The 25,835-nt window shown below is 55.6% G+C and overlaps 2 protein-coding genes across 3 annotated transcripts in view; both read right to left on the reverse strand.

The window, feature by feature from the left end:
- The window catches only part of BDKRB1 (bradykinin receptor B1), an 18,014-nt gene extending 16,972 nt beyond the window's left edge, over nt 1-1,042 (reverse strand). The window contains exon 1 of the mRNA XM_066343025.1: nt 939-1,042. The gene's annotated coding sequence lies outside the window, so the exon portion shown is untranslated. The remainder of the gene's footprint in view (nt 1-938) is intronic.
- On the reverse strand, nt 351-25,835 carry BDKRB2 (bradykinin receptor B2). 2 transcript variants are annotated; one of them, XM_066343023.1, is made up of 3 exons: nt 25,717-25,835; nt 6,119-6,228; nt 351-2,955 (listed from the first exon to the last, which is right to left on the reverse strand). In XM_066343023.1, the coding sequence occupies exons 2-3, from the start codon at nt 6,190-6,192 to the stop codon at nt 1,845-1,847; spliced, it is 1,185 nt and encodes a 394-aa protein (XP_066199120.1). In that variant the 5' UTR covers nt 6,193-6,228; nt 25,717-25,835; the 3' UTR covers nt 351-1,844. The 2 variants fall into 2 exon arrangements, with proteins under 2 accessions (XP_066199120.1, XP_066199121.1); XM_066343024.1 differs by having other exon boundaries at nt 6,119-6,231; nt 25,717-25,804.

A 25,835-nucleotide genomic window follows, 5' to 3' on the forward strand; every position in this document is an offset into this window, starting at 1 on the left:
TGGTTCTAGGGCCTTGCGGGCCCTCGCAGGCACCTGGTGGGAGCTTACCAGTGTAGCAATGTAGGGTGGGGGAAATATTCAAACCCTATTAAGTTTCCTTAAACGTCTACTTGAGTGTACAGTACAGTGTACATTGTACTACACATTAATAAGCCTACGTATTGGGTGTATGCCATTAAAATTCTTTTACTTACAAGGATGTACAATCACAAAGGCTTGGACACCACTGATGAATGGGACAGGGGCCCTAAAGTGGGTTCAGCAGAAATAAGTGGAACCCCAAGCCCTGCCCCTGGCCGTGTCCCCAAGGGAGCTCAGGGTTTCGGGAGTGGTGACAAAACAAAGAGCTGTACAAAAATGCCTCAGCCGTTTATTACGCTGTAGAGAAAAGACACACGTTCACACTGTCCATCCGTCTCTCCTCTTTACAAGGTAGCAGCTCTCTGGGGCTTTCATAGGCTAGATCAACAGCACCCGGACAGTGGCTCCCCGCCCACAGAGTGGCTGCTCCTCAGACCACGTGTGGTCTTCAATGACCATTCGGGGCCCAGGGCTGTGATGGGGTTCTGTTCACAGGAGGCCCTCAGACCACCCCTCACCCCCTGATGCATGAGGTCCACGGGTTACAGAGCACTGTCTCTTCCGTCCCCACTCCCAGTACGTGCGTGGTTTAGCTTCCTTCTAATACTGGACGGTCCGTCTTCCTCATTTCCTGTTTTCTTTTTCTAGCTATAAATGCGAGTGTTTATTGGGGCAGAGGGCTGTGGCTGGCGGGGGAGGAAAAGAACTGGGACAGGGAGGGGAGCCTTTTTGACCCTTCTTGTTTTAAAGTCTGGGGCTGGCCGGGCCGGGATTTAGGGGCTCTTTGCCGCCCGGTCCTGCGGCTCCTCCAGGTCCCCTCCTCCCCGATCCCGTCCTGTGTACATAATAACACTCACGTTTTGGTAGCACCATTCGTTTCCCAAAGTACTTCTGCACGGGTCTGCTCCTTTGATCCTCACAACCTCATGCTACAGAGGAGGAAACTGAGGCAGGGACAAGGCCACGTGCGGCTCGTTGTCGGCGGAGCTGGGGCATCAGGCTCCTCACCCCTCCGCTCGGCAGGCACACAGGCTTTGCCTGAACACGCCGCGAGTGCTCAGTCGCCCCCACGCGAGCGTGCTTGCAAGTTCCTCCAAGACGGGGACCACAATTTCCTCTCCCCCGCCCCTTGCCCTCGTGCTAAGGGCTGCGTCTTCAGCAGGTGCTGGGTTAGTGCTCATTGGGCACAAACTACCTGGTCCATTGGCTAAGGAAGTGGCAGAATCCCGATCTCTGGGTTCTTACCACGGACTCTCAGCGGGTCACCTTCATTAACCGGAGAAATCCTCCTCCAAAGCCCTAGCTGAGCGGGTTAGAGAGGCCCAAGGCAGAAAGTCAGCCTGGCACGGCGAGGGCGTGCAGACACTGCCCCGAAGCTGGGGCGGTGGTCCTCCTGGAGGTCTGAGCTGTCGTGCTGGGGCAGGGTGGGGGCACCGCGTGGGAGGAAAGCTCAGCCACCCCTGTCCCTGCCCCCAGGCTCCCTCCACTCCGGGGAAGGAGCAGACTGGCCCAGGGGTGGCAGCAAATAACAATAATGCTGTCGTGTTTACGGAGCCCTTGGCTAGTCACAGGGTCACCCACCCTCACAGCTGTGCTCACTGCAACCCCGCCAGGGCAGGAATCCCACTCCTGTGTTCGTTGCAGACACCGACCCATTGCCAAGGTCACACGTGGGACGACCTCCACGCCCAGTTAGGCATATCCCGAGGAGCGGGTGTCCGTGAACCTTCACGCAGATTCACGGCAGCCCCGGTCGCCTCCGTTCACTGGCTGCTCCCCACCCACCGGGGCAGCTTGTGAACCTGCCGGTCCACGGAGATGGAGGTCCGCAGCGTGCCCATGGAGCTGTCCGGCGGGCTGGGCGGCGCCGCGCAGCGCCCCTTCCGGCACAGGCGCTGGTACACCTCCCGGGACTTCTTGCGGAAGCGCTTGCCCACGACGGCGTACACCAGCGGGTTGAGGCAGCTGTTGCTGTAGGCCACGTAGGAGGAGATCTGCGTGAAGACGTCGACGGCGCGCTCCGCCCGGCAGCTGGAGAGGACGCCCAGGCGCTGCAGCGTGTCCAGGACGGTGCTGACCTGGAAGGGCAGCCAGCAGAGGACGAAGAGCAGCAGCACGGCCAGCACCAGCACCGTGGCCTTCCTCTCCGTCTGGATCTCCTTGAACTTCTGCATCTCGTTGTTGCGCAGCACCCGCAGGATGCGCACCGTGCAGAAGCTGATGATGCCCAGGGGCAGCAGGAAGCCCACCACGTTCAGGAGCATGTTGGTGAACAGCTCCCAGGTGCGGGACGGGTAGTGGATGATGCAGGCGGTGACGTTGTGGCCCTCGGCGCGGTAGTCCTTCATGGTCCGGAAGGCCAGCATGGGCGAGCTCAGCAGCAGCGCACAGCCCCAGATCACCAGGCTGTAGAGCTTGGCCCAGCGCACGCCGCGCAGCCGGCCGGCGGACATGGTCTTCACCAGGGCCAGGTAGCGGTCGATGCTGACCAGCATCAGGAAGCAGATGCTGCTGTACAGGTTCATGTAGGTCATGGTGTTCACCACGCGGCAGAGGGCCTCCCCGAAGAGCCAGTCGAAGTTGCGGGCGATGGTCACGGCCCAGAAGGGCAGCCCGCAGGCCAGGATGAGGTCGGCCACCGCCAGGTTGCCCAGGTAGACTTCCGCCACCGTGCACCTGCTCTTGTGCAGGCAGAAGACGCTGAGGACGAAGATGTTCTCCAGCGTCGCCAGCACGAAGAGGACCCAGAGGAAGGGGGCCTGGGTGGCGTTGAGCCAGCTCAACAGCTCGGAGGGGAAGCAGCCGTTGCTCTGGGAGGGGGTCCCGTTGAGAGCAGGCAGGAGGACTTGCGAGGTGATGTTGAGCATTTCGGCGCTGAAAGAAAGTGGGAGAGAGGCTGTTACACCTCGGGGTCACAAGAAGAGGCAGAAAACAACGGAGGCAGGAGAGGGGCAATCAGCAAACAGCTTCCGGACGGCGAAGTCGGGGGTGGGACTCGGACCCTTTCCGCAGCCTGGCCGTGCTCAGGGACCCCGTTCCGGGGCACCTGCCTCCCCCAGGCCTCGAGGAGGCGCCTCTGCTCCTTGGGCCTAACCCGACAGCTCCTGCTCCTTGTCTTGCGGCTCCCCCGCGACGAGTCCTTGGCCGGCATCCATCACCAGCACGAACAGTCACGAGTCTTGGACCCTGGACCTCCTTGAAGCTTCTGTGATGTGACGGGAGGATTTACAGAACATTCCTGCCTTATCGCACGGGCCCTTCCCAGAGGAGCTGTCATCTCTCAGCCTCTTGTGGCCTGGGCGTGGGTGATTAATTTATGAGAAGAGAAAAATGGTATCATGCCAGACAGGGAGATTCCAGCCTGGCTCTGAGACCACGGCCCATCTGCCCGCACCCTTTCCCCTCCTGGCAGAGGGCAGCACAGGGCTGTGTCTCCTCCATCAGCGAAGCGTTGATAGTGCTCAGAGGTTACACAAGAGAAGGGAGGGGGGGCAGGGGTTTTAGAGCCCGACCGTCCTTTTGGGTTCAAATCTTGGCTCATTCGTTAGCTGGGTGACTTTGGATGAGTCAGTTAACCTCTTGGAACCTCAATGACCTCCCTTGTAAGACAGGAATAACAAAAATCTACCACTCAGGGTTGTGGTGAGGAGCTAAGACGATGTGCAAAAAGCTCCAAGCACTGCGCTTGGCTTAGCGGACATTAATAGTTATCTTTTTCCTTTCTTTGGGGGGGGGGGGGTTGAACCTATTAAAACAACTAATGTTAAACTCCAGCAGCACCGTTGACAGATTCTTGCCCCTGTATTGATGACTTCCTCATGAGTCCATTGGCTCCTTTTCACTCTTGAGTAAGACTCAGCTCATGGGGCTGTTCACTTTCTAGATGTCTTGCTGTGGAGGTTGACTCATCTCCGTCTTCAGTAAAATGGCCTGGGTCTGCTTACAGACGCAGGTTCCAACCCCAGCTGTGTGGCCTTGGGCAAACTGCTTGACCTTTCTGAGCTTCCATTCTGCGTCCTTTGCCTTGCACTGGCTGTTGCAAGGTCCCAGTGAAGGAGTGGGTACGAACAGATTGAAGCTACAAACACGACGCAGAGGGCAGGACTAATTAATTAGGCACTTTCCCTGTGGCCTGTGGGACGGGGAAGGGGTGATGTGTGTGTGTGTGTGTGTGTGGGGGGGGGGAGATGGGCCTTTCCTGGGCAGGGGACTGCTGGGCAGGCTCAGTGGGGAGGAGCTGAGCAACAAGTCATGGGAAGGCACTTGCGGATTGCCTCTGGGGTTTCCCAGGAAAGCCCCTCTGTTTCCAGGAACATCTGGCCGGTTTTGAGGGACCAGACTGGCGACCTGTGATGACATTCATCAATGCATTTATCCTCTCAGTGAATCGGGAGAATCTTCTCTGTGCTAAGCCTCAGCCTGGCTGTCGGGACTCAGAGGGGAAAGCCAGCACCCCGGACCTCCCTGTGGCCCAGAATGTGATAAGGGCTTAGGGGTGGGGGGAGGGGCATGGGACACAGCCCTGGGGGAGGGGGAGAAGGCTGGAGGGGACTCTGGAGCTGGGTCTCGAAGGAGGAGACAAGCAGGAGAGAGGACAGACCAGGCAGAGGCACGGGAATGAGGAAGCCACTGGCTTGTGCTGGAGGGTGGACTGGATGTTAGAGGTGGGGAGAGGCAGGAGACAGGACTGAACAGGGACAAGGACAGTCGTCATTGGGTGCTGAGAAGAAGAGGCTTTGCTTCCGAGGGCTTTAAAAAGCCAGTGATGGGACAAGACAGATGCTCCGGAAAGATTCTTCCGGTAGTTTTGTTATGTCCAAACATTTGTTGCTGCACCTCCCTTCAAAAGGTGTAGTCTAATTCCTTTAACAGTGAATGGAGAGGCCCTAGCGACTTGCTTCCCAGCCATGGTGGCGGAGGCAGTGACACAGCGTGACATCCGAGACGAGGTCAGGAGCTCCCTCCTCGGACTCCCGGGTTGCTCACTCTGGGGACGCCAGCCACCGTGTCGTGGGGGAACACAGCCTCATGGAGAGGAACCTGCCTGCCACCTTGGTAGATGCGGGTGCCCCAGGTTTTGAGTCTCCTCGCTGAGGCCGCAGAAGTCACGCAGAAGTCACAGAGCAGGGACAGGTCATCCCCACCCCGGGGCCTTGAATTCCTGACCTGTGCAAACTGGCAGGCTTCTCTGCAGAGCCCTCGGAAGGGAAGGCCTCCAGCCTTTGGACCCATTTCTGCAGCTCCAGGCCGGGGAGTGGTCTCTCGTGGTCTAGCTCCCCGAGACCGAAGTATCACACCAGAGGCTACATGATAACTTTCCAGCAAGACAGACCCTAGTCAACAGGATGGCACCTGGCCCAGAGCTGGCTCTGAGAAGCCACAGGATGATCAGAAGGTGGCCTGGGGAGTGTGTCAGTGGGAGTTAGTCATAGGGCCCAAGCTCCATGGCCCCAATGGAGATACCATCTGGTCATCTCCCTCGTAGGTGACAGCTGCCACAGGGCAAAAAGCCAGACTGGGCCCCACTCCCCTTTGTCTTGCAACACCGCCCCCCTCAGGACTGAGCCTTCCTTTTTTTCTGCTTCTACTTGGGATAGAGTCCCCCGACATTCTCTCTTTAGAGTGTCCTGGCCGTCCACCAGATGTCAGCCATGTGCTGGTGACGTCCTGTCTCCACCGTGACCTGGCAGATCTCTGTGTGATTCCTTGGGGGTTGACTTCAGAGTTTCATGGTCTTCATATCCAAGTTCATCCAGGATCGCTCACATACGGCCCCCAGTCATGTGTCCTTTTCCTGCACACCCCTGCCCCACACCCCCCAGGACCACCCACTGCCTCTGCCTCCGCAGGCCAATGGGGATTTGAACACTGGCCTCACCAGCCCTTGAGAGGTAATGTCTTTGGATTTAACATTGCCTGTTGCTTCCACTGTTATCCAGGAGACAAGGGTTGCACTCTCCTGGGCTTCTCCAGGTTGTATGCTCTATGCAATCCCCCCACACAATAAATGGTAAATTGAGGAATCTTTTGGACTCACCTGAAAGAGGCCATGGTGGGCAGCGGGTCTTCATGAGCAGAAAGGAACATTGGTCTCTTCCAGGCAGAGAACATCGGGACTCAGAGTGGGATGTGAGAGAGGCCTCACCTCTGCTAACAAGGAGAGAAAGGATGGTTAGATGCCAGGCTGGGGACCCTAAAGCACACACATGTCTTCTCCACAAGGCAAGGAAGCTGGAGTCCTCATGTAACAGATCGGCATATCCTGGGTGCTAGGACCCTGATGGTGGGGACGGGCACAGCTCTCTCCAGGAGCTGATAGTGTAATAGAAAAGCCAGATATCACACTCACAGTCATTGAATAACTGAAAACTGATATAAGTGCCATGAAATAAAATAAAAGGTCCCATGACAGCACATGACACAGGGTCCTGGAGCAGCCTGGGGCAGAGGACGAGTGGGTATTTGCTATAAGACCCGAGGGTGAGTGAGAGTGAGCTGGGTGAATGATGAGGTGGAGGGGAGGATGTCCGGAGCAGCAGGAGCAACGGCCCTGGGGCAGGAAGAAGCTGGGTGTGAATGTGAATGTTTGGAGGCCCTGGTGGCTGCTGGGGGAGATGGAGGAGATCAGAGGAGATCCAGGTGGGTGGGGAGGTGGGGAGCAGAGTGGAAGCAGGGAGACGGGTTAGTGGTGCTGCCCACTAGTGTAGGTGCTGCCCATTAGTGTAGGAGCCCGAGGAGTTGATGACATTACAGTTCAATAGCAGGTCGAGACTGAGGAAACAGTTGTCAAGGTGCCCTGGAGATGAGAGACAGAGATTCTGCCTGTGGGGGGATGGATTGCGGGAAACACAGCCTAAGGCATCTGGCTGGGAACCTATGCCACACACAGAGGACCGCTCTATCCGGTGACTGTTGGGGGTCATGTGAAAAGCTGGGCACATGCATGCAAGTGTGTGTGTACGCGAGTGAGCCCCGATCTGCCCCCCCTGCCCTCAGTGCCCCCCCCAGCCCTGAAAACATGGTGGTAGGTAGGCTTCCAGAAGACCAGCTGTCCTGACTCCGTGGTGGGAGGTGGCCACGAGGCAGTGGAAATGTGTTCAGGAAATGTGAACGCATTAGAAAAAGAAAAGTTTGCATCGGTAAGCAGGAAGCGAAGGGGAACGTACTCAGTGAAACCCATTAAAGGCTGCAGGAGCCCCCGAGCAGGGCTGAGGTCAGGATGTAGAACTTGCACGAGATGCAGTGAGCAGCGAGGTTCTTCTGATCCTCCAAGGAGGGGGTTCCAGGGAGAGGGGGTGAAAGACCTATCAGACTGGCTCTCTGCGGGGCCCCGTCTGCCCCATGAAGAGAACATTCAATTGGGTTCACCTGTTCAAGCCATTCCTTTCTCAGCAATGATTATTGAGTGTTTTGGGGGTGCTGGAATCCAGTGGGGAAGAGAGCAGACAAGCTTCCCCGTCCCCCGTCTTAGGCCGAGGGACGTTTTCCCTTCCTCCTGGACAGCTGGACAGGTAACTCGGGGCCACCTGGCTGGGAGCCTCGCCTTTCCTCACTGGGTTCACCTGGCTGGGTGTCCCCAGATCTGCCCCAGTCAGCCTGGCTGGATCTTAATTGCTTGCTAATGGCTGTAAACATTGCTCTCATTTTCAAAACAAAGTTGAGGGCTTTTATCCCTCCGGATGCTTAGAGACCAGGAGGTTGGAGGCGCCCAGAGAAGTGGGAGTCTGAGGCCGTTCTAGTTGTTGCCCTCCTGCTGTGGAGACGTGCATGTGCCTAGGTGCGTGCGCAGGGGCGGGGCCTCTGCGTGGGAGCTGCTGAGGGATGCTCCAGGCTGCTCCCGGTCACTGTCCCTGCACGCCTGGGCTCTCTGCGGTCTGGGACCCAGTGGGGGCTCCAGCAGGAGGCTGAGGCAAGGGGAAGATTGAGGACGGGGCACTGCCTCTCAACTCCTCCAGGTCTGGTTGTCAGGGGTCCTGGGGGAGCCTGGTAGCTGCCACCTCCCCTTGCTTGCTGGGCCTCAAGCGGGGAGGGAGGGAGGAGGGACCTTCGCTGCGCCAGCGCCGAGGCCCTGGTAGCCCACAGCCTTCCACTCGCTGTAAACAGAACGTCTATTAACATTCTCTTCATATTACCCGGTTTAAATGTGCCCTCTCTCCTCCTGGGACCCTGACTCATGTGTCCTGTGATTAAAGAAGCACGTGTTGGAGAATTGTTTAGAGGGATTTGTGGGGGAGGGGAGCGTGGTGGAGTAGGCACACCGGCACCCGGGGTGGGGGCAGCAGCCCCGTGTGTGGAATCTTGGGTGAGTACCTTTATCCCACCCCCTGGCCTGATTTTCCTTCCCCACTAAGCCAGGGGGTGGGCCCCTGTGCCCCTCAGACTCTGACCCTCAGGCCGGGGTCGGGCGGGGAGGCGGTGACTCTGAGCTGGCCTTTCCCCTCACTTTTCAAACCGAGGCTTTGGAAGGAACACCCAGCGCTCTGACTCACTGGCCCGCCGTCTCCCTCCGACTTCTGTCCAAGGAGACTTACTCTCCAAACATTTTCCTCCATTGAATCACGTAAACACGGGACCCTGGAGCGGTCAGGAGAAATTCCACTCCCGTCTGAGAGGAGCCTGTTCTGATTTCCTGAGAATGGGCACCGAGGGCCCGGGGCTGTGGCTGCCTGGGGCACCCGCCTCCCCTCCTCCCAGGCCACGCTTCCGCGAGTGGCCTGCCGTGGACCCCGGCCTGGACCCCGGCCTCATCACCAAGCCCAGTCCAGCGTTCTGTGGCCGCGTGTTAGAGCCTGCGGGAGTTTGTCAACACGGGGGCTGTGGACTGGACGGAAGGCGGCCACGATCCTTTCCTCACTCCTCCCGCAAGGCTGCTGGGCAGAATGTCTCAGGTGGCCGGTGTGTCTCCAGCGCCCCTCTAGTGTTTGTCACTTCCCGGCAGTGACAGCAAGTCCCTGCCTGGGCCGGAACCCCGAATCGAGCCAGACTTCATCACAGTGTTTATGGTCAACGCTTAAATACAACCGTCCACTGTACATATATATATATATATTTTACAGGTACTTTCTTAAATGACAAATGATACTCATTTTCTATCTAGGTTGGTAATAGGAAGTTCCGGTTCCATAGTAAATCGTGACTGAGGTGACACGAACGGCCGAGACCGTGCCTGTGGAGTGACGGGGTGTGGGAGACATGTGGCTGGAAACCCACATCACACACGGGAGGCCCCCTCTATCCGGCTCCCATTGGGGGGTTGGTAAGAACACAGTCCCCACCTCCCACGGCCGCGTGGAGGCACGGCAGACCAGGACGTGGCAAATGCATGATCACATGGGACCGTATTTCAGAATGTGCGTGGGTGGCTCTTCCCGCCCACCCACGGGGAGGAGGGGTGGGGGCTGAGGGCGTCCCTTCCATGGGGCCTGCCTTCCCGCGCACACACCCAGCTAAGGCTTTCGGACGGTATTTCCGCATCCGGGGAGAGGTGAGCATGTCTCGGGGACATCTCTGCCCCGCCAGTCCCGGGGAACCCCTGAGATCACCCAGAGCCACCCTCAGTCCCGGGGCGGTGTGCTCCTGTCCCTGTGTACCCTGCTCTTGATGATAGCTGTGTGTGTGTGTGTCCGTCTGTCCATCTGTCCCATTCCCTTCAGGCTCCTCAGAGGGAGCACCCTGCCCCACTCACCTCTCCACCCTCCGCTGTGCCTGCCTCTGGGCCTCGTGCATCCCAAGCTCTTTAAAAACAGTTGCTGCGAAAAGAAGTAAAGCCTCTCAGACCACGCAGCCAGTCCGAGTCAAGGCCACAGCGTGAAAGAACCGAGGTCTCCTGAATCCGCAGCTCAGGACGCCTCCCCGGAATACGAGGTTTCCTGTAAAATCTGCTCTGCAGGATTGCCGGGGAAGGATGCTGTCATAGCCGGTCACAAAGGCGAACTTCAGGCTGCGGCCAGTACAGGGGTGGGGGCAAGGGGTGGGGCCTCGGGCGCTGCGTCGGCCTCGGCGGCAGGGAGGAGTGTGACCCTGGCTCACAGCTTCCTAGGGGCCCTTTCCCCCTCTGCCCCGAAAGAAGTCCAGAGCTGGGGGGGGGGGCGGATGGCATTCTGGGAAGTGATGCTCTGTTCCAGAGATCCTGGAGAGAGCTGGGTCAGAGCACCCAGTTCAACCTTAGCCAACGGCTGGCGTGGGGGCCCTCCCAGCACTTGACGAGCGTGGAGTGTTTCGGAAACGTTTGTAGGGGGCAGAGCAGGAGAGCCTTGAGGAGCAGAGCCCCTCCCCCACCCGCTTTCCCCGGCAGAGGTCAGCGCATGGGGACTGAGGGACCCTGCTCCCCCTCAGGCCCCCCGGGGGCTCATGGTCATCTCTATCTTCCTCCCACTCACTGTGGGTAGGTACTCTGCTCAGCGAGTTGTGTTTCTTATCCTTGCATTGGGTTTTGTAGTTTTAAAGAAAGAACAACTTTATCTGACATCCTGACACCACTCCTTCTCCTTAAAAACAAACAACCCCCCCAAAAAACACACAAAAAACTCCCTTTTTGTTTCGAAAGATAATATAACCACAGTAAGAGAGCATTTACAAATATTCCGATCTCCAGAGTTCAATCCCGAAACACAGCTCCGTTCTTATCCGCATCCAACCATCCTCCCTCCTCCTGCGGTTTCACATGGAATATCACAACAAGGGAATTTTCCAAGTGGCTCCATGGTTGTCATAATGACACCTTTAAAAGAGGCACCACATCTGTTTATTGTTATTTGTGAAGTCATAACTGTATTCCCATCCCTCCGTGGGCAATCCATGCTCACGGTGAGCGGACCATGTTGACTCACGCCCGCCCATTCCCCAAGGACATTTCTTAGGTCCCCGCCATCTCTGCCTTTGCCTGGGCTGCCTCCTCTGCCTGGCTGCCCTTCCCCCTTCTGCCTGCTGAAGTTGAGACCGACTTGATTTAACCCCTTCCTTGCAGCTTCCCCAGAGTGCCCCGTGACAGCCGGTTCTATGTGCTACAACCCCCAGTCATTCAATCTAACACAGATCTAGCCGATGCTATGCGGGCATTTTGTAGATGTGATTAAAGCCCATAATCAGTTGACGTTAAGTAAGGGAGCTGAGCCTCAGGTCTCTAGGTGGGCCTGACCCAATCAGTTGCACCTACTGTGTGCCCCACCTCTTATATCCTCAAAGTCCACACTGTGTGGTTGATGCATTATTAAGAAAGCAGAGGCTTACCAAATTAATCTAAGATAGTTCAAGTTGACACAGCTGGCCAGAGGCTGGGCCAGGATTCAAACCCAGCTCTGTCCAGGTTCAAACCCCATGCCATTTCTCTTGCACCAGACCACCTTCCACTCAGTGAAGGCTGCCCCCACGGGATAGTTGAGGGATTTAGTGGGTTTGCAAGCCTAGCTGTCCCAGGCCTGGAGGGGGTGCTCTGCCTTTATCCCTCCAGGGAGGAAGCCCCCGTGAGGTGAGCAGATCAGATGAGGGCTTAGCCAGCGGCATGGGGTGGCTAGGTTACGAGCGCAGGACCTGGAAACGGGCCTCCATTACTGGGTGCTTTGGTGATGCAGGTTTCCCAGGCAGGAGCGTCACAGTGTGTGTGCGTGCGCGCGCGTGTGTGTGCGCGCGCGTGTGTGCGCGCACGTGTTTGCACGTGTGCATGTGGAGGAGCATCGGCTGGCTGCCTGCACACCCCCCCAAGGGGTCAGAACCACAAAGGACCTGAGATTTTACGACTGAGATCCAACCAGGTGAGAAGCTGAGCTCCAGCACTTACTAGATCACCTTGGACAAGGGGCTGAGCCCCTCAGGGCCTCAGTTTCTCCCCCTGTCAAAGGGGGATGCTGACAGCGCCTACTGGGGCTGCCGGGAGGGCACAGAGTTTCTGAATGGCCGGAGAGTGCTCAGAATGATGCGTGACGCACTTGAAGTGCTCCGTCGATGCCAGCGTCTCCTCCCTCTCTGCTCTGTCAGCTTTCTGCAAACAATTATACTGGAGGAAAGAGTTCTGTTTAAAAAGAACATGTTCAACCTTACCCCCACCTTCTTTTTTATGGGGTGGGGGGAAACTGAGGCCCAGAGAGGTGACGAGATGTCTATCAAGCGATGCAGCGAGTCAAGGCCAGCCTGCAAGAAGAGAGGCTTTGCCTGTCCCCTGCAGGAGTGGCCTTTTGGGGGTCTGGTCTGGGTCAGAGGTGACCAGGGGGTCTGGTGGCCCCTGAGAGGCCCTCTTGACCAGACACTCTTCTCCCTCCTTCTTCTCTCTACCCCCCAAACTGTTCCTGCGTTAACCTGACGGGATCCGGGAGTAGCAGCGTGGGAAGGGCTCTTGAACACCGTTGCGTCAGAACCCTGCCAGTTACACAAGTGGACACAGAGGCCCAGAGTCGGTGACATTCTTCCAGGACCTGCACCAGTGAGTGGCAGAGTTCCACCTTGAGCCCAGGTCCTGGAATGCTGGTATCCAGGTCCCCTAGTTTTGTTTTGATCATCTCAAGCTGTCCCCACCTCATGTAGAAGACAGAGCTCTGTGCTAATATTGTCTGACTGTGAACGTGGTGAAAACCCAAACCCCATACCCCGAACTCATGCGACGGAGTTGGAGGGCACACACCAAAGCCTTCGGAGTGACAGCCTTGGGTTGATTAGAAGACGTCCTCGTCCCACTTTCCGTCATGTTCCAGGGTTTCTGTCTTGAGCATGTAAGTCATTTATAATGGAAAGAAACAAATTCTTGCAAGAGAGCAAAAGCTGAAACCACAGGTCCAGGGGGAGTGCTTTCCCGAAAAGAGACCACTTGGGATGGTGCAGGCTGGGGTGTGCCGGGGAATGTCCACTGCTGCCCTAGCTGCTCCAGCTCTGTGGCGAGCTGGTGGCCTCGGGGGGGAGGGCACTGGCCCTGCGGGGGGGTGTGGAGGAGAAGGCAGCTGGCCAGGGGCCTCCGCCAAGCTGGCTGTTGGCCCAGCTCCTTCGCCACACGCAAGTGTGTCCTGTGACCTTTTGTCACCCAGCTTGGTTTACAAAACAAAGGAGAAGGAAGACACAATAAATGGAGACTCTGAGCCAGCTGAGAGAAAAAACAATCCCCCGCCACGAAAATATTTGTGATCTAAAGACTCTTCACAAGATTGGCTCTGAAAGGACCTCTACCACCGCCTGTTTACCTCCCAGGAGTGGCCTTCCTGCCTGCCCATCCATCCATCTGTCCATGTATCCATTCATCCATCCATCCATCCATCTACTCACCCACTGGTCCATCCATCCATCCATCCATCCATCCACCCATTCATCCATCTATCCATCCATCCATCCACCCACCCATTCATCCATCCACTCATCCATCCATCCATCCATTCATCCATCCATCCATCCACACACTCATCCATCCATCCATCCATCCATCCATCCATCCATCCACCCACTCATCCATCCATCCATCCATCCATCCATCCATCCATCCATCCATCCATCCATCCATTCATCCACCCACTCATCCATCCATCCATTCATCCATCCATCCACACACTCATCCATTCATCCATCCATCCACTCATCCATCCATCCATTCATCCATCCATCCACTCATCCATACATCCATCCATCCATCCATCCATCCATTCATCCATCCATCCACACACTCATCCATTCATCCATCCATCCACTCATCCATCCATCCATTCATCCATCCATCCACTCATCCATCCATCCATCCATCCATCCATCCATCCATCCATCCATCCATCCATCCATCCACTCATCCATCCATCCGTCCACCCACCCATTCATCCATCCACTCATTCATCTATCCATTCATCCCTCCATCCACTCATCCATCTATCCATCCATCCATCCACTCATCCATCCATCCACTCATCCATCCATCCATCCACTCATCCATCCATCCACCCACCCATCCATTCATTCAATATACTTATATTTCCTGTTTGCCACACTCAGTATGAGATACATTAGGGAAGAGCACAGACATGGTGGGCAGGATGAAAAGAATTGGGATATCAAGCCACATCCCAGTGCCATCTTTCAGGGAACATCTCAAATGTCACCTACCCAAAGAAGCCTTCTCTGTCCTCTCAGCCAGTAGAGAGCCCTCCCCCCACCGTGTCTTACCTCTATATCAAAGAGGTAAGAAAAAGTATTGTCTGATCACCAGAGTCTTGGGTTCAAGTCCTGCCTCTGTCACTGAGTACCAGGCATGACCTTGGATAAATGCCTTGACCCCTCTGGATCTTCATCTCCTCATCGGGACAACGAGCAGTTGTAAGAGATGATTCTGGGGACCTTTGCACAACCATGTCCCTAAAGAGAAAATAAGCTGCCAGGGAAAAGCAGTGAGCTCCCCATTCTGAGAAGCATGCAAGCAGAGGCAATGGGACTGGCCTGTTGTGTTTTCAAGGGTTCATCTCCTCTCTTATTAGCACCCAAAGACTCTTAAGGAGATGGGTGGAGTGAGTCAGTCTTAGCAACTTCCCCTTTGCTGGGAGAGGCACAGCTGGGGAGTCTCCCTGCAGGCCTGCCCTGCTCCCCGCAGGCTCCAAGGACCCCAGGTCCCGGCCCCACCTTGTCAGGCCTGCCGAAGTCAAAGCCACTCTCAAGTCAAAGCAGCCATGTGACCACTGCCTTCTGCCCAATTCCTCTGCGGGCGGTGGAGCCCGTTGGGATCTAGGGAGTCAACGTTCAGAATTCCAGAGCTCTGCTTCTGCTAACGCTGTACCTTTTCTAGGAAGGAGTGGGAGGGGAGCATGCTTCTTAGAGCTGATCTGCAGGGGAACAGGCCTGGACCCTCCCAAGGCTGGAGAAGCAGAGAGGGTGGGAAAAGTGGGCCCCGAGTCCCCAGCATAGGTATTCACACGGTGCCCAGACTCAGGAGCCAGGCAGAGCTGGGCCTGTCTTGATTTGTCTAGCTGGGTGACTGGGGGCAGGCGACTTAGCCTCTTGGTAAAAGGGAGATAACCTTCCTTGTGAAGGACCAGGGAGATGCAGGCAGGGAGAGATGGTGGGAGAGGAGGGAGAGGAGGGAGGGAAGCAGGAGAGGAAGGAGGGAGGGAGGGAGGTGATTCAAGAGACAGTGATGCAGTTGTCCGGCCAAAGGGCCTGTTATGTCTATTTTACAGACCAAGGGTCAGAAAGTGATATATCCAAGGTCACAGACTCATAAATGGGGACCCCTGTGATTACTCTCAAAGCCACCGGGCAGACAAAAGAGTCAAGAAAGAGCCGAGTTGATTGTGGTCAATTGTATAAGGCAGACCCTTCTGGAAAGGCCTGGGGTTTGGGGCTCAGGGAGCCCTCCCCCACCCCATCTGAGGGGCTGCCTTCCCAGAGCCTGGGGGTCCTCACCTCCAAGGACTGCTCCCTCCTCAGGGCTCCCAGAGAGGTGGCCTAATGGCCCCAAATTTGTCTGAGGCCAGGGTTGCTGGGAGGGCTGGGAGGTGACAGGCAGACCTGGTGTGACCCCGGGCTCCTGGCTTCTCTCTGAAACTGCTTCCTCCCCCGCAAGGCAGAGAGCGTTAGAGCTGCCCCTGGGGGTTGTCGGGCTGTCGTGAGGGGAAATGGGCTAGTGCTCTCAGATGCCAGGCCCGGCTGGCACTCACGCTGCTGCCCTTTGAGCTGCTCTTGTTGTTATTGTTATCAGGAGACCCGCCCTTGGCCACTGACTCAGCGTGTGCTTTCTGAGTCGGTGGCTGTCCCTCCCTGGGCCTCGGTCTCATTATCTGTAGGGTAAGGAGGGCTCTTGCATAGATTATATTAGAATGTCCTTCCAGCTAAGATGGTCTGTGATGGGCAGCTTTCTCAATCCGCTTCTCCTGGTGTCAGGGTGGGCTCACATTGTAGTGACTGTTGATACATGTTTCAGTCAGTGGTGTTTGCACGTGCATGCATACACAAACACACACAGGCACACACACACACACACACGTATACTTTTCTTTTTCTTTACGGCTCATCCTGACTACCACATTGTCAAGCCCTCAAGTGGACGTGAGAGTCTTTGCTTTTCTGAGTATCTGGTCCAGGCACAGCGTAGCTGCTAATTGAATATTAGCTGAATTGCATTGCTCTTTGCAGTAGTGAGTTCTTTGTCACTGGAAGTATTCAAGTAAAGTCTGGGCGATGTTTTTGGTGTATCTGGACCAAGATTCCTTAAGTTGCCCAGATTTAAGCCCTAGGACCGTATGCGGCTGTCCCATCCAACAGCTCGGCCCCCCTCGCCCTTCGGCTGTCCTGCTTTGAGACACAAATACTAAATTCCAATGATGCCAGCGAAGGTCCTGGATGTGCCAGCTGCCTGTCAGGAGAGCCACAGGCCTGAGCTCCCATAATCCCTCAAGCAGCACCGTAGGAGGGTTACACTGGGGTGACTCATCCTACTTCAGGCTGAAGAGTGAAGTTCAGGCAGGTCACGAAGCCCCGGAAGTCCGGCCCCTGGAAAGTGCAGGGGTCGGTCTAGGCTCCCCCGGAGTCTGGACTCATTCTGCCCCCACCAGGCCGCTCTCCTCTGCCAGGGGCCCGGAGAGAGGCTGGAGAACAAACGAGCCTGAGCCCCTCTGTGTAGCTGCAGAGGGAACGCAAGGGGCCCCTCCACTTGGCCCAGGGCTCTGGGGCCTTCCCAGACCCTGCCTGGGGGTGCAGGGCCTCCAGGTGGGTCCTTCCTGGTGCTAAAGCAAATGGCAAGTTCCCACTCCCTGGGCTGGAGTAGAGGAGAATTTCTCACAAGCATGGACTTGCCTAGTCTCCTGGATTTCACAGTTTGGACACCAGAAACAAAAGCCGCTGAGATGCCCCGCTTGGCTCCCTGTGACTCAGTGCCAGGCTAAGGCCATGCCCACGGCGCTCACCTTCCCACGCGCTCTGCTCCGAAGCCTGGCACAGGGGAAAAGCGGCCCACGGCTTCTGTGCCCACTGCCAGGCCCCTTAACCTCTCTGAGCCTCAGTTCCCTTATCAGTGACACGGGATAGATCACTAGTAGGCGCTCAACCAACATTAGGGATTATTACTGTTCGTAGGGAGTTTGTCGGAAATGAGATGCGGGCTCCTACCTCCGGCCTCTGGCTCTCTGGCCCTGATGCCTGCAGGAACCCATGCGGCCAAGACAACAGAAAGACCTGTGCTTTGCAAGCGTTCACGGGCCAGTCACAGACCGAGGGCCATGTCAGGGGCAGCTGGGCGTCTTCTGCGAATAGGGTCAGGCAGCGGAGGGTGGAGTGGGACCCAACCCTGTTCCAGAAAATTAAATTTTTGTATGATTTGGCGAAGCAAATCAAGAAACAAACAAACAAAAATCCATTTAAATATGTGGAAAGTTGTATGTGGAATGCAGCAGGGGAACTCTGAAAGGAAATTCTTCCTCTCGGTGGTGGCCTTTGACCCGGGATCCTGGGTGTTTCTATTCTCTTTATTCTTTGTCGCAGCCTCCAATTTTTCTATGAAGAACATATAGTACTTTTAGAATGAAACTATTTAAATAAGGCAAGTGGTTTTTTTTTTTAAAAAAAAAAAAAAAAAAAAAAGGAAAATAGGAAATGAGTGATGGGCTTGCTTAGATAGCAAAGACAACGGGCCAGCTCACGCTCCAAGAGAGAACTGGCTTACGTTAAAAACTGGTAAATGATTGCACAACTTGTTTTCATGTCCAAGGAAGTGTTCAAGCATTGACGAACGGTTTCTTCAGTGATTTTTCATTTTACCCAACCACCGTCCGAGCAAGTGCACTCAGCGGGCTTCTCACAGCCCAGGAAGAAGCCCCCGGCTCAGCTGGGCTGGGGGAGGTGAGGTCTCCTGCCGGCCGCACAAGCCGCTCATTGTCACAGGGCTCTCACTGAATTTGGGGTCCTAATGAAACAAAGAGGCTAGGACAGGAGCAAACCTCTGTGGCCTGGTTTAGGTCTTTGAGTGAATTTTTCTCATGCTGGTAACAGAGATGGCAAGCTTGAGCCCTTGTCACCCGCGAGCACGTGTCTGCTGCCTCTGATCGCGGAGGACCGCTCAGTGTCACAGCTGTTTCTCTCCTACATCTGCAGATGCCCCTCTGTTGGGGTGTGAGGTGTCAGCTGCTGCAGAGAGCCCAAAGGCAGCTGGTTTTTCTTTCCTTGTACGTAGCCTGCTGTTCCCCCTGTCCTGTCACAGCTTGTCCGGCTGCCTCCCCTCCGCGTGAGGCACACCCGCTGAGTAACAGAAGAGCCAGGATGACAGCTCACACCTGTGGCGTTCTGGTCCCAGCTCTGCCGTTTATCAACAGCGTGACTGTAAGTGAGTGGCATCTCTCTGAGCCTGGGTCCCTCTACCCGTAAGACAAGAAGCATTACGTTCAGCTCAGCGTGTAGGCCATGGCCAGGACCCAGCGGGATCACCAGCCCTCAGCCCCCTTCCCTGCCGCAGGAATAAGTCACCTCTGCTGCCCCCAATTCACAGATTGTTCAGTGCAGGGACTGCCCCAGGTGACCCCTGCCCCTCAGCCACAGCCACCACTGTGCAAACGACTCTTAGAAGAAGTCCCCAGGCTGCTTGCAAGGAGCGACTAGCATCTATCCTCACAGTAAACCGTGTGCCCATGCCAGGGGCGTGCAAGACATCCCAGCTGGGCAGCAGTTAGCACCCAGGACAGGGGCCGGGACGCTCAGCCTCCCAGCAGTGTCTCCAGCCCCAGCCCCCTCTGCTCCCTCCCCTGTGCCCTCATGAGTCCCCATCTACACCTTTACCTATCCAGACAGGCACAGTGTCCCTGGGAAGACCCAGGCCAGGTCCCACTCAGCTCTGCCTCTGGCTGTGTCACGTCTGCAGATGATTTCCTTGACTCTCAAGTGGGGACACCACCCTGCCTAGCAGGTTGACCAGAGGAATACTCGTGACAGTTGCCCAGAAGCAGGGCTGAGATATACTTGCGGGTGGCACCAGACAGTCCCTGTACCCTGTCCACCCCACTGCTTCCCCTTCCCCCATGTGGACACACCCTGGCTTTACCTGGGTCCCGGACCCTCAGGAGAAAGAACCGGAAACTTGCCCACGACAATTCAGACATTCAGGACATGCCACAAACTGGTTGCGGGGGCAGGCAGGCGTGCGTGTGGTGGGTGTATTTGTGTGTGTGTATGAGAGAGAGAGAGAGAGAGAGAGAGAGAGAGAGAGGGAGATAAGGGAGAGTCAGGGCTCTGCAGAGAAACAGAGACAATAGGATGTGTATTCCTTAGGCCTGGGCTGGGGGCTGGGGGCTGAGGGTTGGGGGCTGGGGGCTGGGGGCTGGGGGCTGGCCAGATGGATTAGATAAGGGCCTGCCTTTCTCAGACGCTTGCAGGCCCTCCGACATGGGTTCGAGGACACTGTTGGATATTCCTGCTTCGGGCCTGGGAGCTGTCTGTCTGTAGGGCACTCTGCAGAGTTCCCACAGGCCCATTCTGTAGTTCAGGGGCCCCCCAGAGCCCCGCGTGGGGAGGGACTGCCTCTCCTTCCCTCACACGGGATTTTCTTTCCAGTGAGCCCATGGGGAGTGAGCGTGTTTGGGAAGCGGGTGCCCCCTCCCCCATCCGTGCCCTCGTACACCTCCTCTAAGAACATGCTGCCGGTTGGGACTGGCTCAGCGCTGCCTCTGGCCCTTCCCCAGGCACACAGGTCTCCAGGTCTGCAGGTGCAGAGCAGGGGCCTCAGGTTCAAACGCCCACAGGCCTTGTCCAGGAGGCGGGCAGGAGGGGGGAGCGGATGTTGGGGCTGTGGGCGGGTGGGCACGGTGGGCGCTGGAGGACCAAGGCCTCAGCTGACGGGCTGCGTGTGACCTGGCCGGGGGGTGAAGCCCAGTCTGGCCAGAGCTGCCTGCACTTCTAGAGAAGCTGGGACTCTGAATTCCCACCTGAAATATTTCAATCTTTAAAATATTGACTCTTTTAAAAAATTCTTGTGATGAACGTGTCGGTCCATGGGCTCCGACTGAGACCGCTGCATGCCGGTGGGAGCAGAGATGGGTCACGACCTGGGCAGGGGCTTTAGCCCCGTGCTTCCTGCCTTTATGTAGGTGGGGCACCTTCTTAGAGACACAGGACCCTCCAGGGAGTAGGGGCCAGGAGGAAAGGAGACCTTTCTGGGGCTGGTGGAAATGCCCAGCCAGGTGGATCCTCCCCCCATAGAGTGAGTGCCCATGGAAAGGCCGGGAAGCTGGACCCAACTGCGGTGCCGGCCACGCTTGACCACCAAGTAAAGAGGCCGCCCTTGGCTCTCTGTCCAGCATCTCACTGTGGCTCTCTGCTCAGCACACTCCTCTTCCTGCTCCTCCCTTCTCCCCTCTCATCAGAGAGCCGGCTTTTGGTTTTGTCTTAGATGGACTACTGACATGAATGCTTTTTTTCTCCCCAATTAATCATTTCATTTTGTAAACACTGTTCTTTCTTCTACCTCTTTTTCCTTTTTAAAAATTTATTGTTTTTGTCCATTATTTAGCTTCTTAAACTGAACATATTATTCATTTAGTGGCCATCTTTATTGTTTAATCAGGATTAAAAAAGAATGTTATGAGTTGTCCTATGAGTATGGCTTTGGCTGCTTCCCATGAATTTGATTAGTAGCATTCTTATAGTTGATCGCTTCTCAAATATCTACAATTTCAGTCTTGATAATCTCTGATGGAAGAGTTGTGAGAAAGAGGGTTTTCTAAAATTTTCAAGTGGTTTGTGATTTTTTTTTTTATAGTATGGTCAGGTAATGCAGCCTGTAAAAATTCGACATCTAGGATTTATTGAGGTTTTATTTAAGGCCGAGAACATGACATCTGTAAATATTCCTTGGAATGTCTATTCCTTATAGAGTACAAATAAAATGTATAATAAATGTAATATATTATATACACACACACACACACACACACACACACACACACACATATATATATACTTTTCTACTTATCTAAGGATTATCTTTCAATTTTTTAGCAAACAGATTAAAACCTGTATCTACTTATTAGCATCAAGACTAGAAAAATAGCTGTTTTTCTGGGTAAGATAAAACCTCTAGCACCCTTCCTTCCCCCATCCCACTCCTTCCCACTTTTAGATTGTTATAATAATGAGAAATTTTAGTTCCAGATTATTACCTAGTCTTTTATGTCTTTTCTATTTTAAGTATTTTTCTAAACAGTTATTAACCTTCCTAATCATGTTGCAACCAATTTGTCAGCCATACCTTCGAATTTAACTGGTCTCATTGATCACACCAATATTTTCTATGACACATCTTTCTTTTCCTTGAATTATTTGATGGGATATGTTCCCGTTTGGCTGGAGGTTGCGATCTCAGAGGTTCTGGAAAGACCCCCCCCCCCCAGAGCCTTCTGCCCGTGGTCAGGGTGTTACCCCTGTAGGCACGTTCTAGGTGCACAGTGAGTGTCACCCTCCGGGCTGGGTTCAGTTCTTTTTCCTGGAGGGACTTTGACTGGGTAGAGGAAACAAGCCACAATTCAGTGCTTTCCAGAACCTGAAAGCCCGAATCCACCTCCAGAGGCCCTGGGCTGGGAGTCTATTCTCCTGAGGCTCTGGGTCCCCAGGAAGAGGGTGTCGGTCAGTTCCGAGACAAGGTGGCAGGGGCAGGTTTGGGACCCCAAACTGCTCGGACATGGGGACTCAAAGGAGAGGTCTGGGGAGGGTGACGTTAGAGTTCAGAGCGGAGACGGGGCCTGAGTGTCTCTCAGAAACCGCTTCGCCAAGGCGGTCTGCCTCGAAGTGCGGACGGGGGCCCGCCTGCTTCGAAATCCCGAGATGTTAGCCATTCTTTGGGTACCCAGCCCTCCACGTTGGAGTCCCGGGGGGGGGGGAAGGCCTGGCATCTGCGTGGGGGAAGAACCTCCAGGGGACTCCAGGTCACCACAAAATTTGGAAATGAGTGGTCTTTCCCGGTCAGGGACCCTACAGGAAGGAGGGGCAGGACATGGCGTCACGGGTACAGATCATCTCACTGACGGACACAGAGGCCGCGGGGCTGTGGCGGTGCCCGCCACTCAGACTGCTGAGCTCGTTTGCAGAGGTGGACCCATGAGGCTCGCCCGAGGTCACTCAGCTAGCTTGTGGGTTTGGATCGGGGTCTGGAGGCCAGTTCTCTGCGTGCCCCCCTCATAGCGCCCCACTGGCCACAGAGATCAGAGAGGCCCAAGGCGCTGGGGGCGGGTGGGGTGGAACGCCTGGGCCTGCAGTGTGCCAGGGCTCCCGTGGCCACCCCCCCCCCCATGCATGGCTCAGGAACATGAGCACGGGGATGCTGGAGGTGCCCTTTTTCCGGGGACCCACAAGCTGCAGTGCCCCCAAGTCTGCAGGGCAAAGACTACACCAGGCCCTTTTCCCTGGCCCTGTAGGCTGTCTGTCTGTTAGCTGGGCACTCGCAGTGAGCCTGGAGCCTGCAGCCTCCACACCTGCCCCTGAGTTCACCTTCACCGTGAGTCTCAGAGAGAGAAAGGATGAGCCCCACCGTGCAGTTGAGAAAGCTGAGGCTCCGAGAGCGTCTCTGGCCGATACACAGTCAGAATCGGAACCCAGAGCCCATGTTTGTTCCAGCCTGCTCTGTGTTGTGATGATTTGGGGGTGAGGACATTTTCCTAGCATCCAGAACCCTACAGATCCCACTTGGGTGACAGAGCCAAAGAAACACCCGACTCCTTGGGTTGGGTTTAGAAAGTGTGTTTGGATGAAAGAGTTGTAGACATTGAGCCCAGAGCGAACCCATAAAGACTAGAATTATCAGTCCAACTCTGAGTCATAGAAAGAGGACCATTGCTCAGTGGGAGAGGAGTTTAGCTTCAATCTAAAGAAGAAAATTTTAACAGTACAACTCTCCCGAGATGAAATGAGCTGCCTTGTAAAGTAGTGAGCTCTCCGTTCTGGGAAGCATGCACACTGAGATGAGTCCTCAGGAGTTCGGGGAGTCCTGGCCTGGGAGGGCATCGGAAGTGACGCACTTTGGCTGTCAAGTCTCAGTAAGTTCTGATTATTTGACCCGTGGCCCTGAACAACTCTAAGTGCCTCCTGACTCCCTGAAGCATCATGCAAGTTTGCTGTGTGCTTTTTCCTTAAATAGAATTGCAGTTCTAGGTTTACAGAAAAATTGAATGGAAAGTACAGAGATTTCTGATATACTTACAACCCCCCCCAATGCCCAGTCTCCCTCACTATCAACACCCCCTGCCCTGAGTGGTACATTTATTACAATCGATGAACTGACATTGGCCCATCCTTTCCACCCAAAGCCCATAGTTTGCATTAGGGTCCACTTTTAGTGTACCATCTATGGGTTTGGAAAAATGTAAAATGACAAATGTCCGCCATTGTGGCATTATACAGAGTCTTTTCACTGCCTTAAAAACCTCTGTGCTCACCTGTTCACCCCACCCCCCCCTAGCCTCTGTCAACCACTGCTCTGGTACTGTCTCCATAGTTTTGCCTTTTCCAAAAAATCATATAATTGAAACCCTAAGCATATAGCGTTTTCAGTCTGGCTTCTTTCACATTGTGATAGACTTTGCTTTTAGTGCCTGCTCTGTGACCAACATTCATTTATCCATCCATCCATCCATCCATCACACATCCATCCATCCATCTATCCATCCATCCATCCATCCATCCATCCATCCATCCATCCACCCATCCATCTATCCATCCATCTATCCATCCATCCATCCATCCATCCACCCATCCATCCATCCATCCATCCATCCATCCATCCATCCATCACACATCCATCCATCCATCCACCCATCCACCTACTCATTCATCCGTTCGTCCATCCATTCGTCCATCCACACATCTAACCTATCTGTCATTCAACAAATACTGCAGGGCCCGCTTTGTGGCAGCACAGTTGTCACTGCGGGGGAGACAGCTGTGAATGGACAGAGAAGATCTCCCCTCACTCTGAAAACCAGTCCCCTGCTGGGCCTGCAGGACACTCTCTCTTACCACGGTTGGGCTCCTTCCTGACCTGCATCGGCACAGGTGAGGGGGCAGCCCTTCGCGCCATTCTCAGGCCCCTGTGAACCTTTATTCAGACACAGTGTGGTAGCCGAGACCAGGCGGCATGGCTATCTCCCTACTTGGTCCCATCAGCCAGCCTCTCCTGAATCTGGTCTAATCCCAAAGGCTCAGTCCCACCATCCATGCTCAGTTAACCGTCAGAACTACTCCTGTTTATCAGGGGCAGAGCCTGAGTCCCAGAGGGGTCGAGGCATCTTCCCGGACACGGAGCAGAGGGCTTCTAGGCTATCTCCACGCCCCGAGACTCAGTCTCCACATCTCTTCTGCAAGGGCCTGGGAGCCCATAACTGCAGGGTCTGTGAGTTCAGGGCAGAGCTGGGTTGAGACCCTGGGGCCCTGCCTGTCGGGTCAGCATGGGAGCCTTCTTATTTTCAGTGTTTTCCAAAACCCCTTCTCCTGGCCGTTCCCACCCTGCCCGACTCCTGCCCCAAGCAGGAGCAGGACAGCAGACTCCTTCAAGCTCGTGGGGCTCCCAGTGTGGAATGTTGCCATCACCTCCACTGCTGCTGACCCGGCAGGGCACAGAGGGTGTCCCCCCAGGAAAGGAGGAGGGCAGTGTCCCCTAGAGTCGCCGAGAGAAGGAATTAAGAGGTGGGGTTGTCCCAGGCCCTCTCTGCCCCACACCTGGGCCAAAGCTCCTGCTTCCTGTGGGCTGGCTGGAGCCAGAGGCAGCCTGTGACTCAGGGAGGCACATTCTGACCTGCCCGGGAGAGTGACGCCCGGTGTCCGCCCCCACCGGGCCCCTGAAACTACCTGCCCTCAGCAGTTCTAGTAACGGTGGCCGCTTATTGAGCGCCGGCTGCATACGGAGGTGACGCTTCGGAGGAGTGAACCCATTTGCACCTTTGCACCACCCTCCAGGTCATCTTTACAGTTCAAGAAATGGGGAAAACTGTGGTGAAAAATGTCACGCAGGGGTTGGAAACAGAGCCGAGACTCCACCTCAGGGCTGGAGGGAAAGCCCACGCTCTTAATCCCTCTGTCTTGCAACAGAGGTGGCGGCGGCAGGGTGTGGGGACACAAGAAGCCAGCCTGAGTTACAATCACCACCCCAGTACCCATCAGATGACACTTACAAACTGCTTCCACCACCACCCCTCGTCTGACTGAACCCCTGTCACCCCGGGAAGCGAGTCAGCAGGGTCCTTTGCACACAGAGAAACTGAGGTTCAGAGACATCGAGAGTGCCCACGGTCACACAGGGCACGAGTGCCTGCAGGCTTGTGAGTGAAGGGCCGGGTTCTGGGGTTCGAACCACATCCACACCTCTCTCGGACCAGAGCTCTCTGCCCAAGGCGTCCACCCAGAGTATAAACTCAAGTCCGTACTAACTGGCTCACACAGACGCACACATGCCTGTCTGTTGCCCCGAGTCAGGGAGAAGACAGACCCACAACCAGCAGGACAATTCCTCTTGCCGGGCGCCCTTCTTGTCACTTGTCAGGACTAGGAAGGAAGGGAACTTTCTCCAAACTCCTCAGGACCCGAGGGAAACTTTTGTCCCAGCCTGGGAATCAGTCCCTGCGACCCCCACCTGCCCACTTCCCTCTGTGTTGGGACTGACTGCCCGTCTTCCCAGCGAAGGCGAGGGGCCTGGACCGGCCCCTGCCGGGCACCCACCTTGTCCGGAGGGAACTGTGTGGGCACTCCGGTCGCTCCCTTGTTCAGCATCCAGCAGGACGGCCGAGGTCCCCTTCCCTCCGAGAAGGCGCCAGCCAGTAGAGCTGGAGTGGTGGCAG

Source organism: Saccopteryx leptura, chromosome 6, assembly GCF_036850995.1.
Source record: "Saccopteryx leptura isolate mSacLep1 chromosome 6, mSacLep1_pri_phased_curated, whole genome shotgun sequence".
Lineage (NCBI taxonomy): Eukaryota > Metazoa > Chordata > Mammalia > Chiroptera > Emballonuridae > Saccopteryx > Saccopteryx leptura.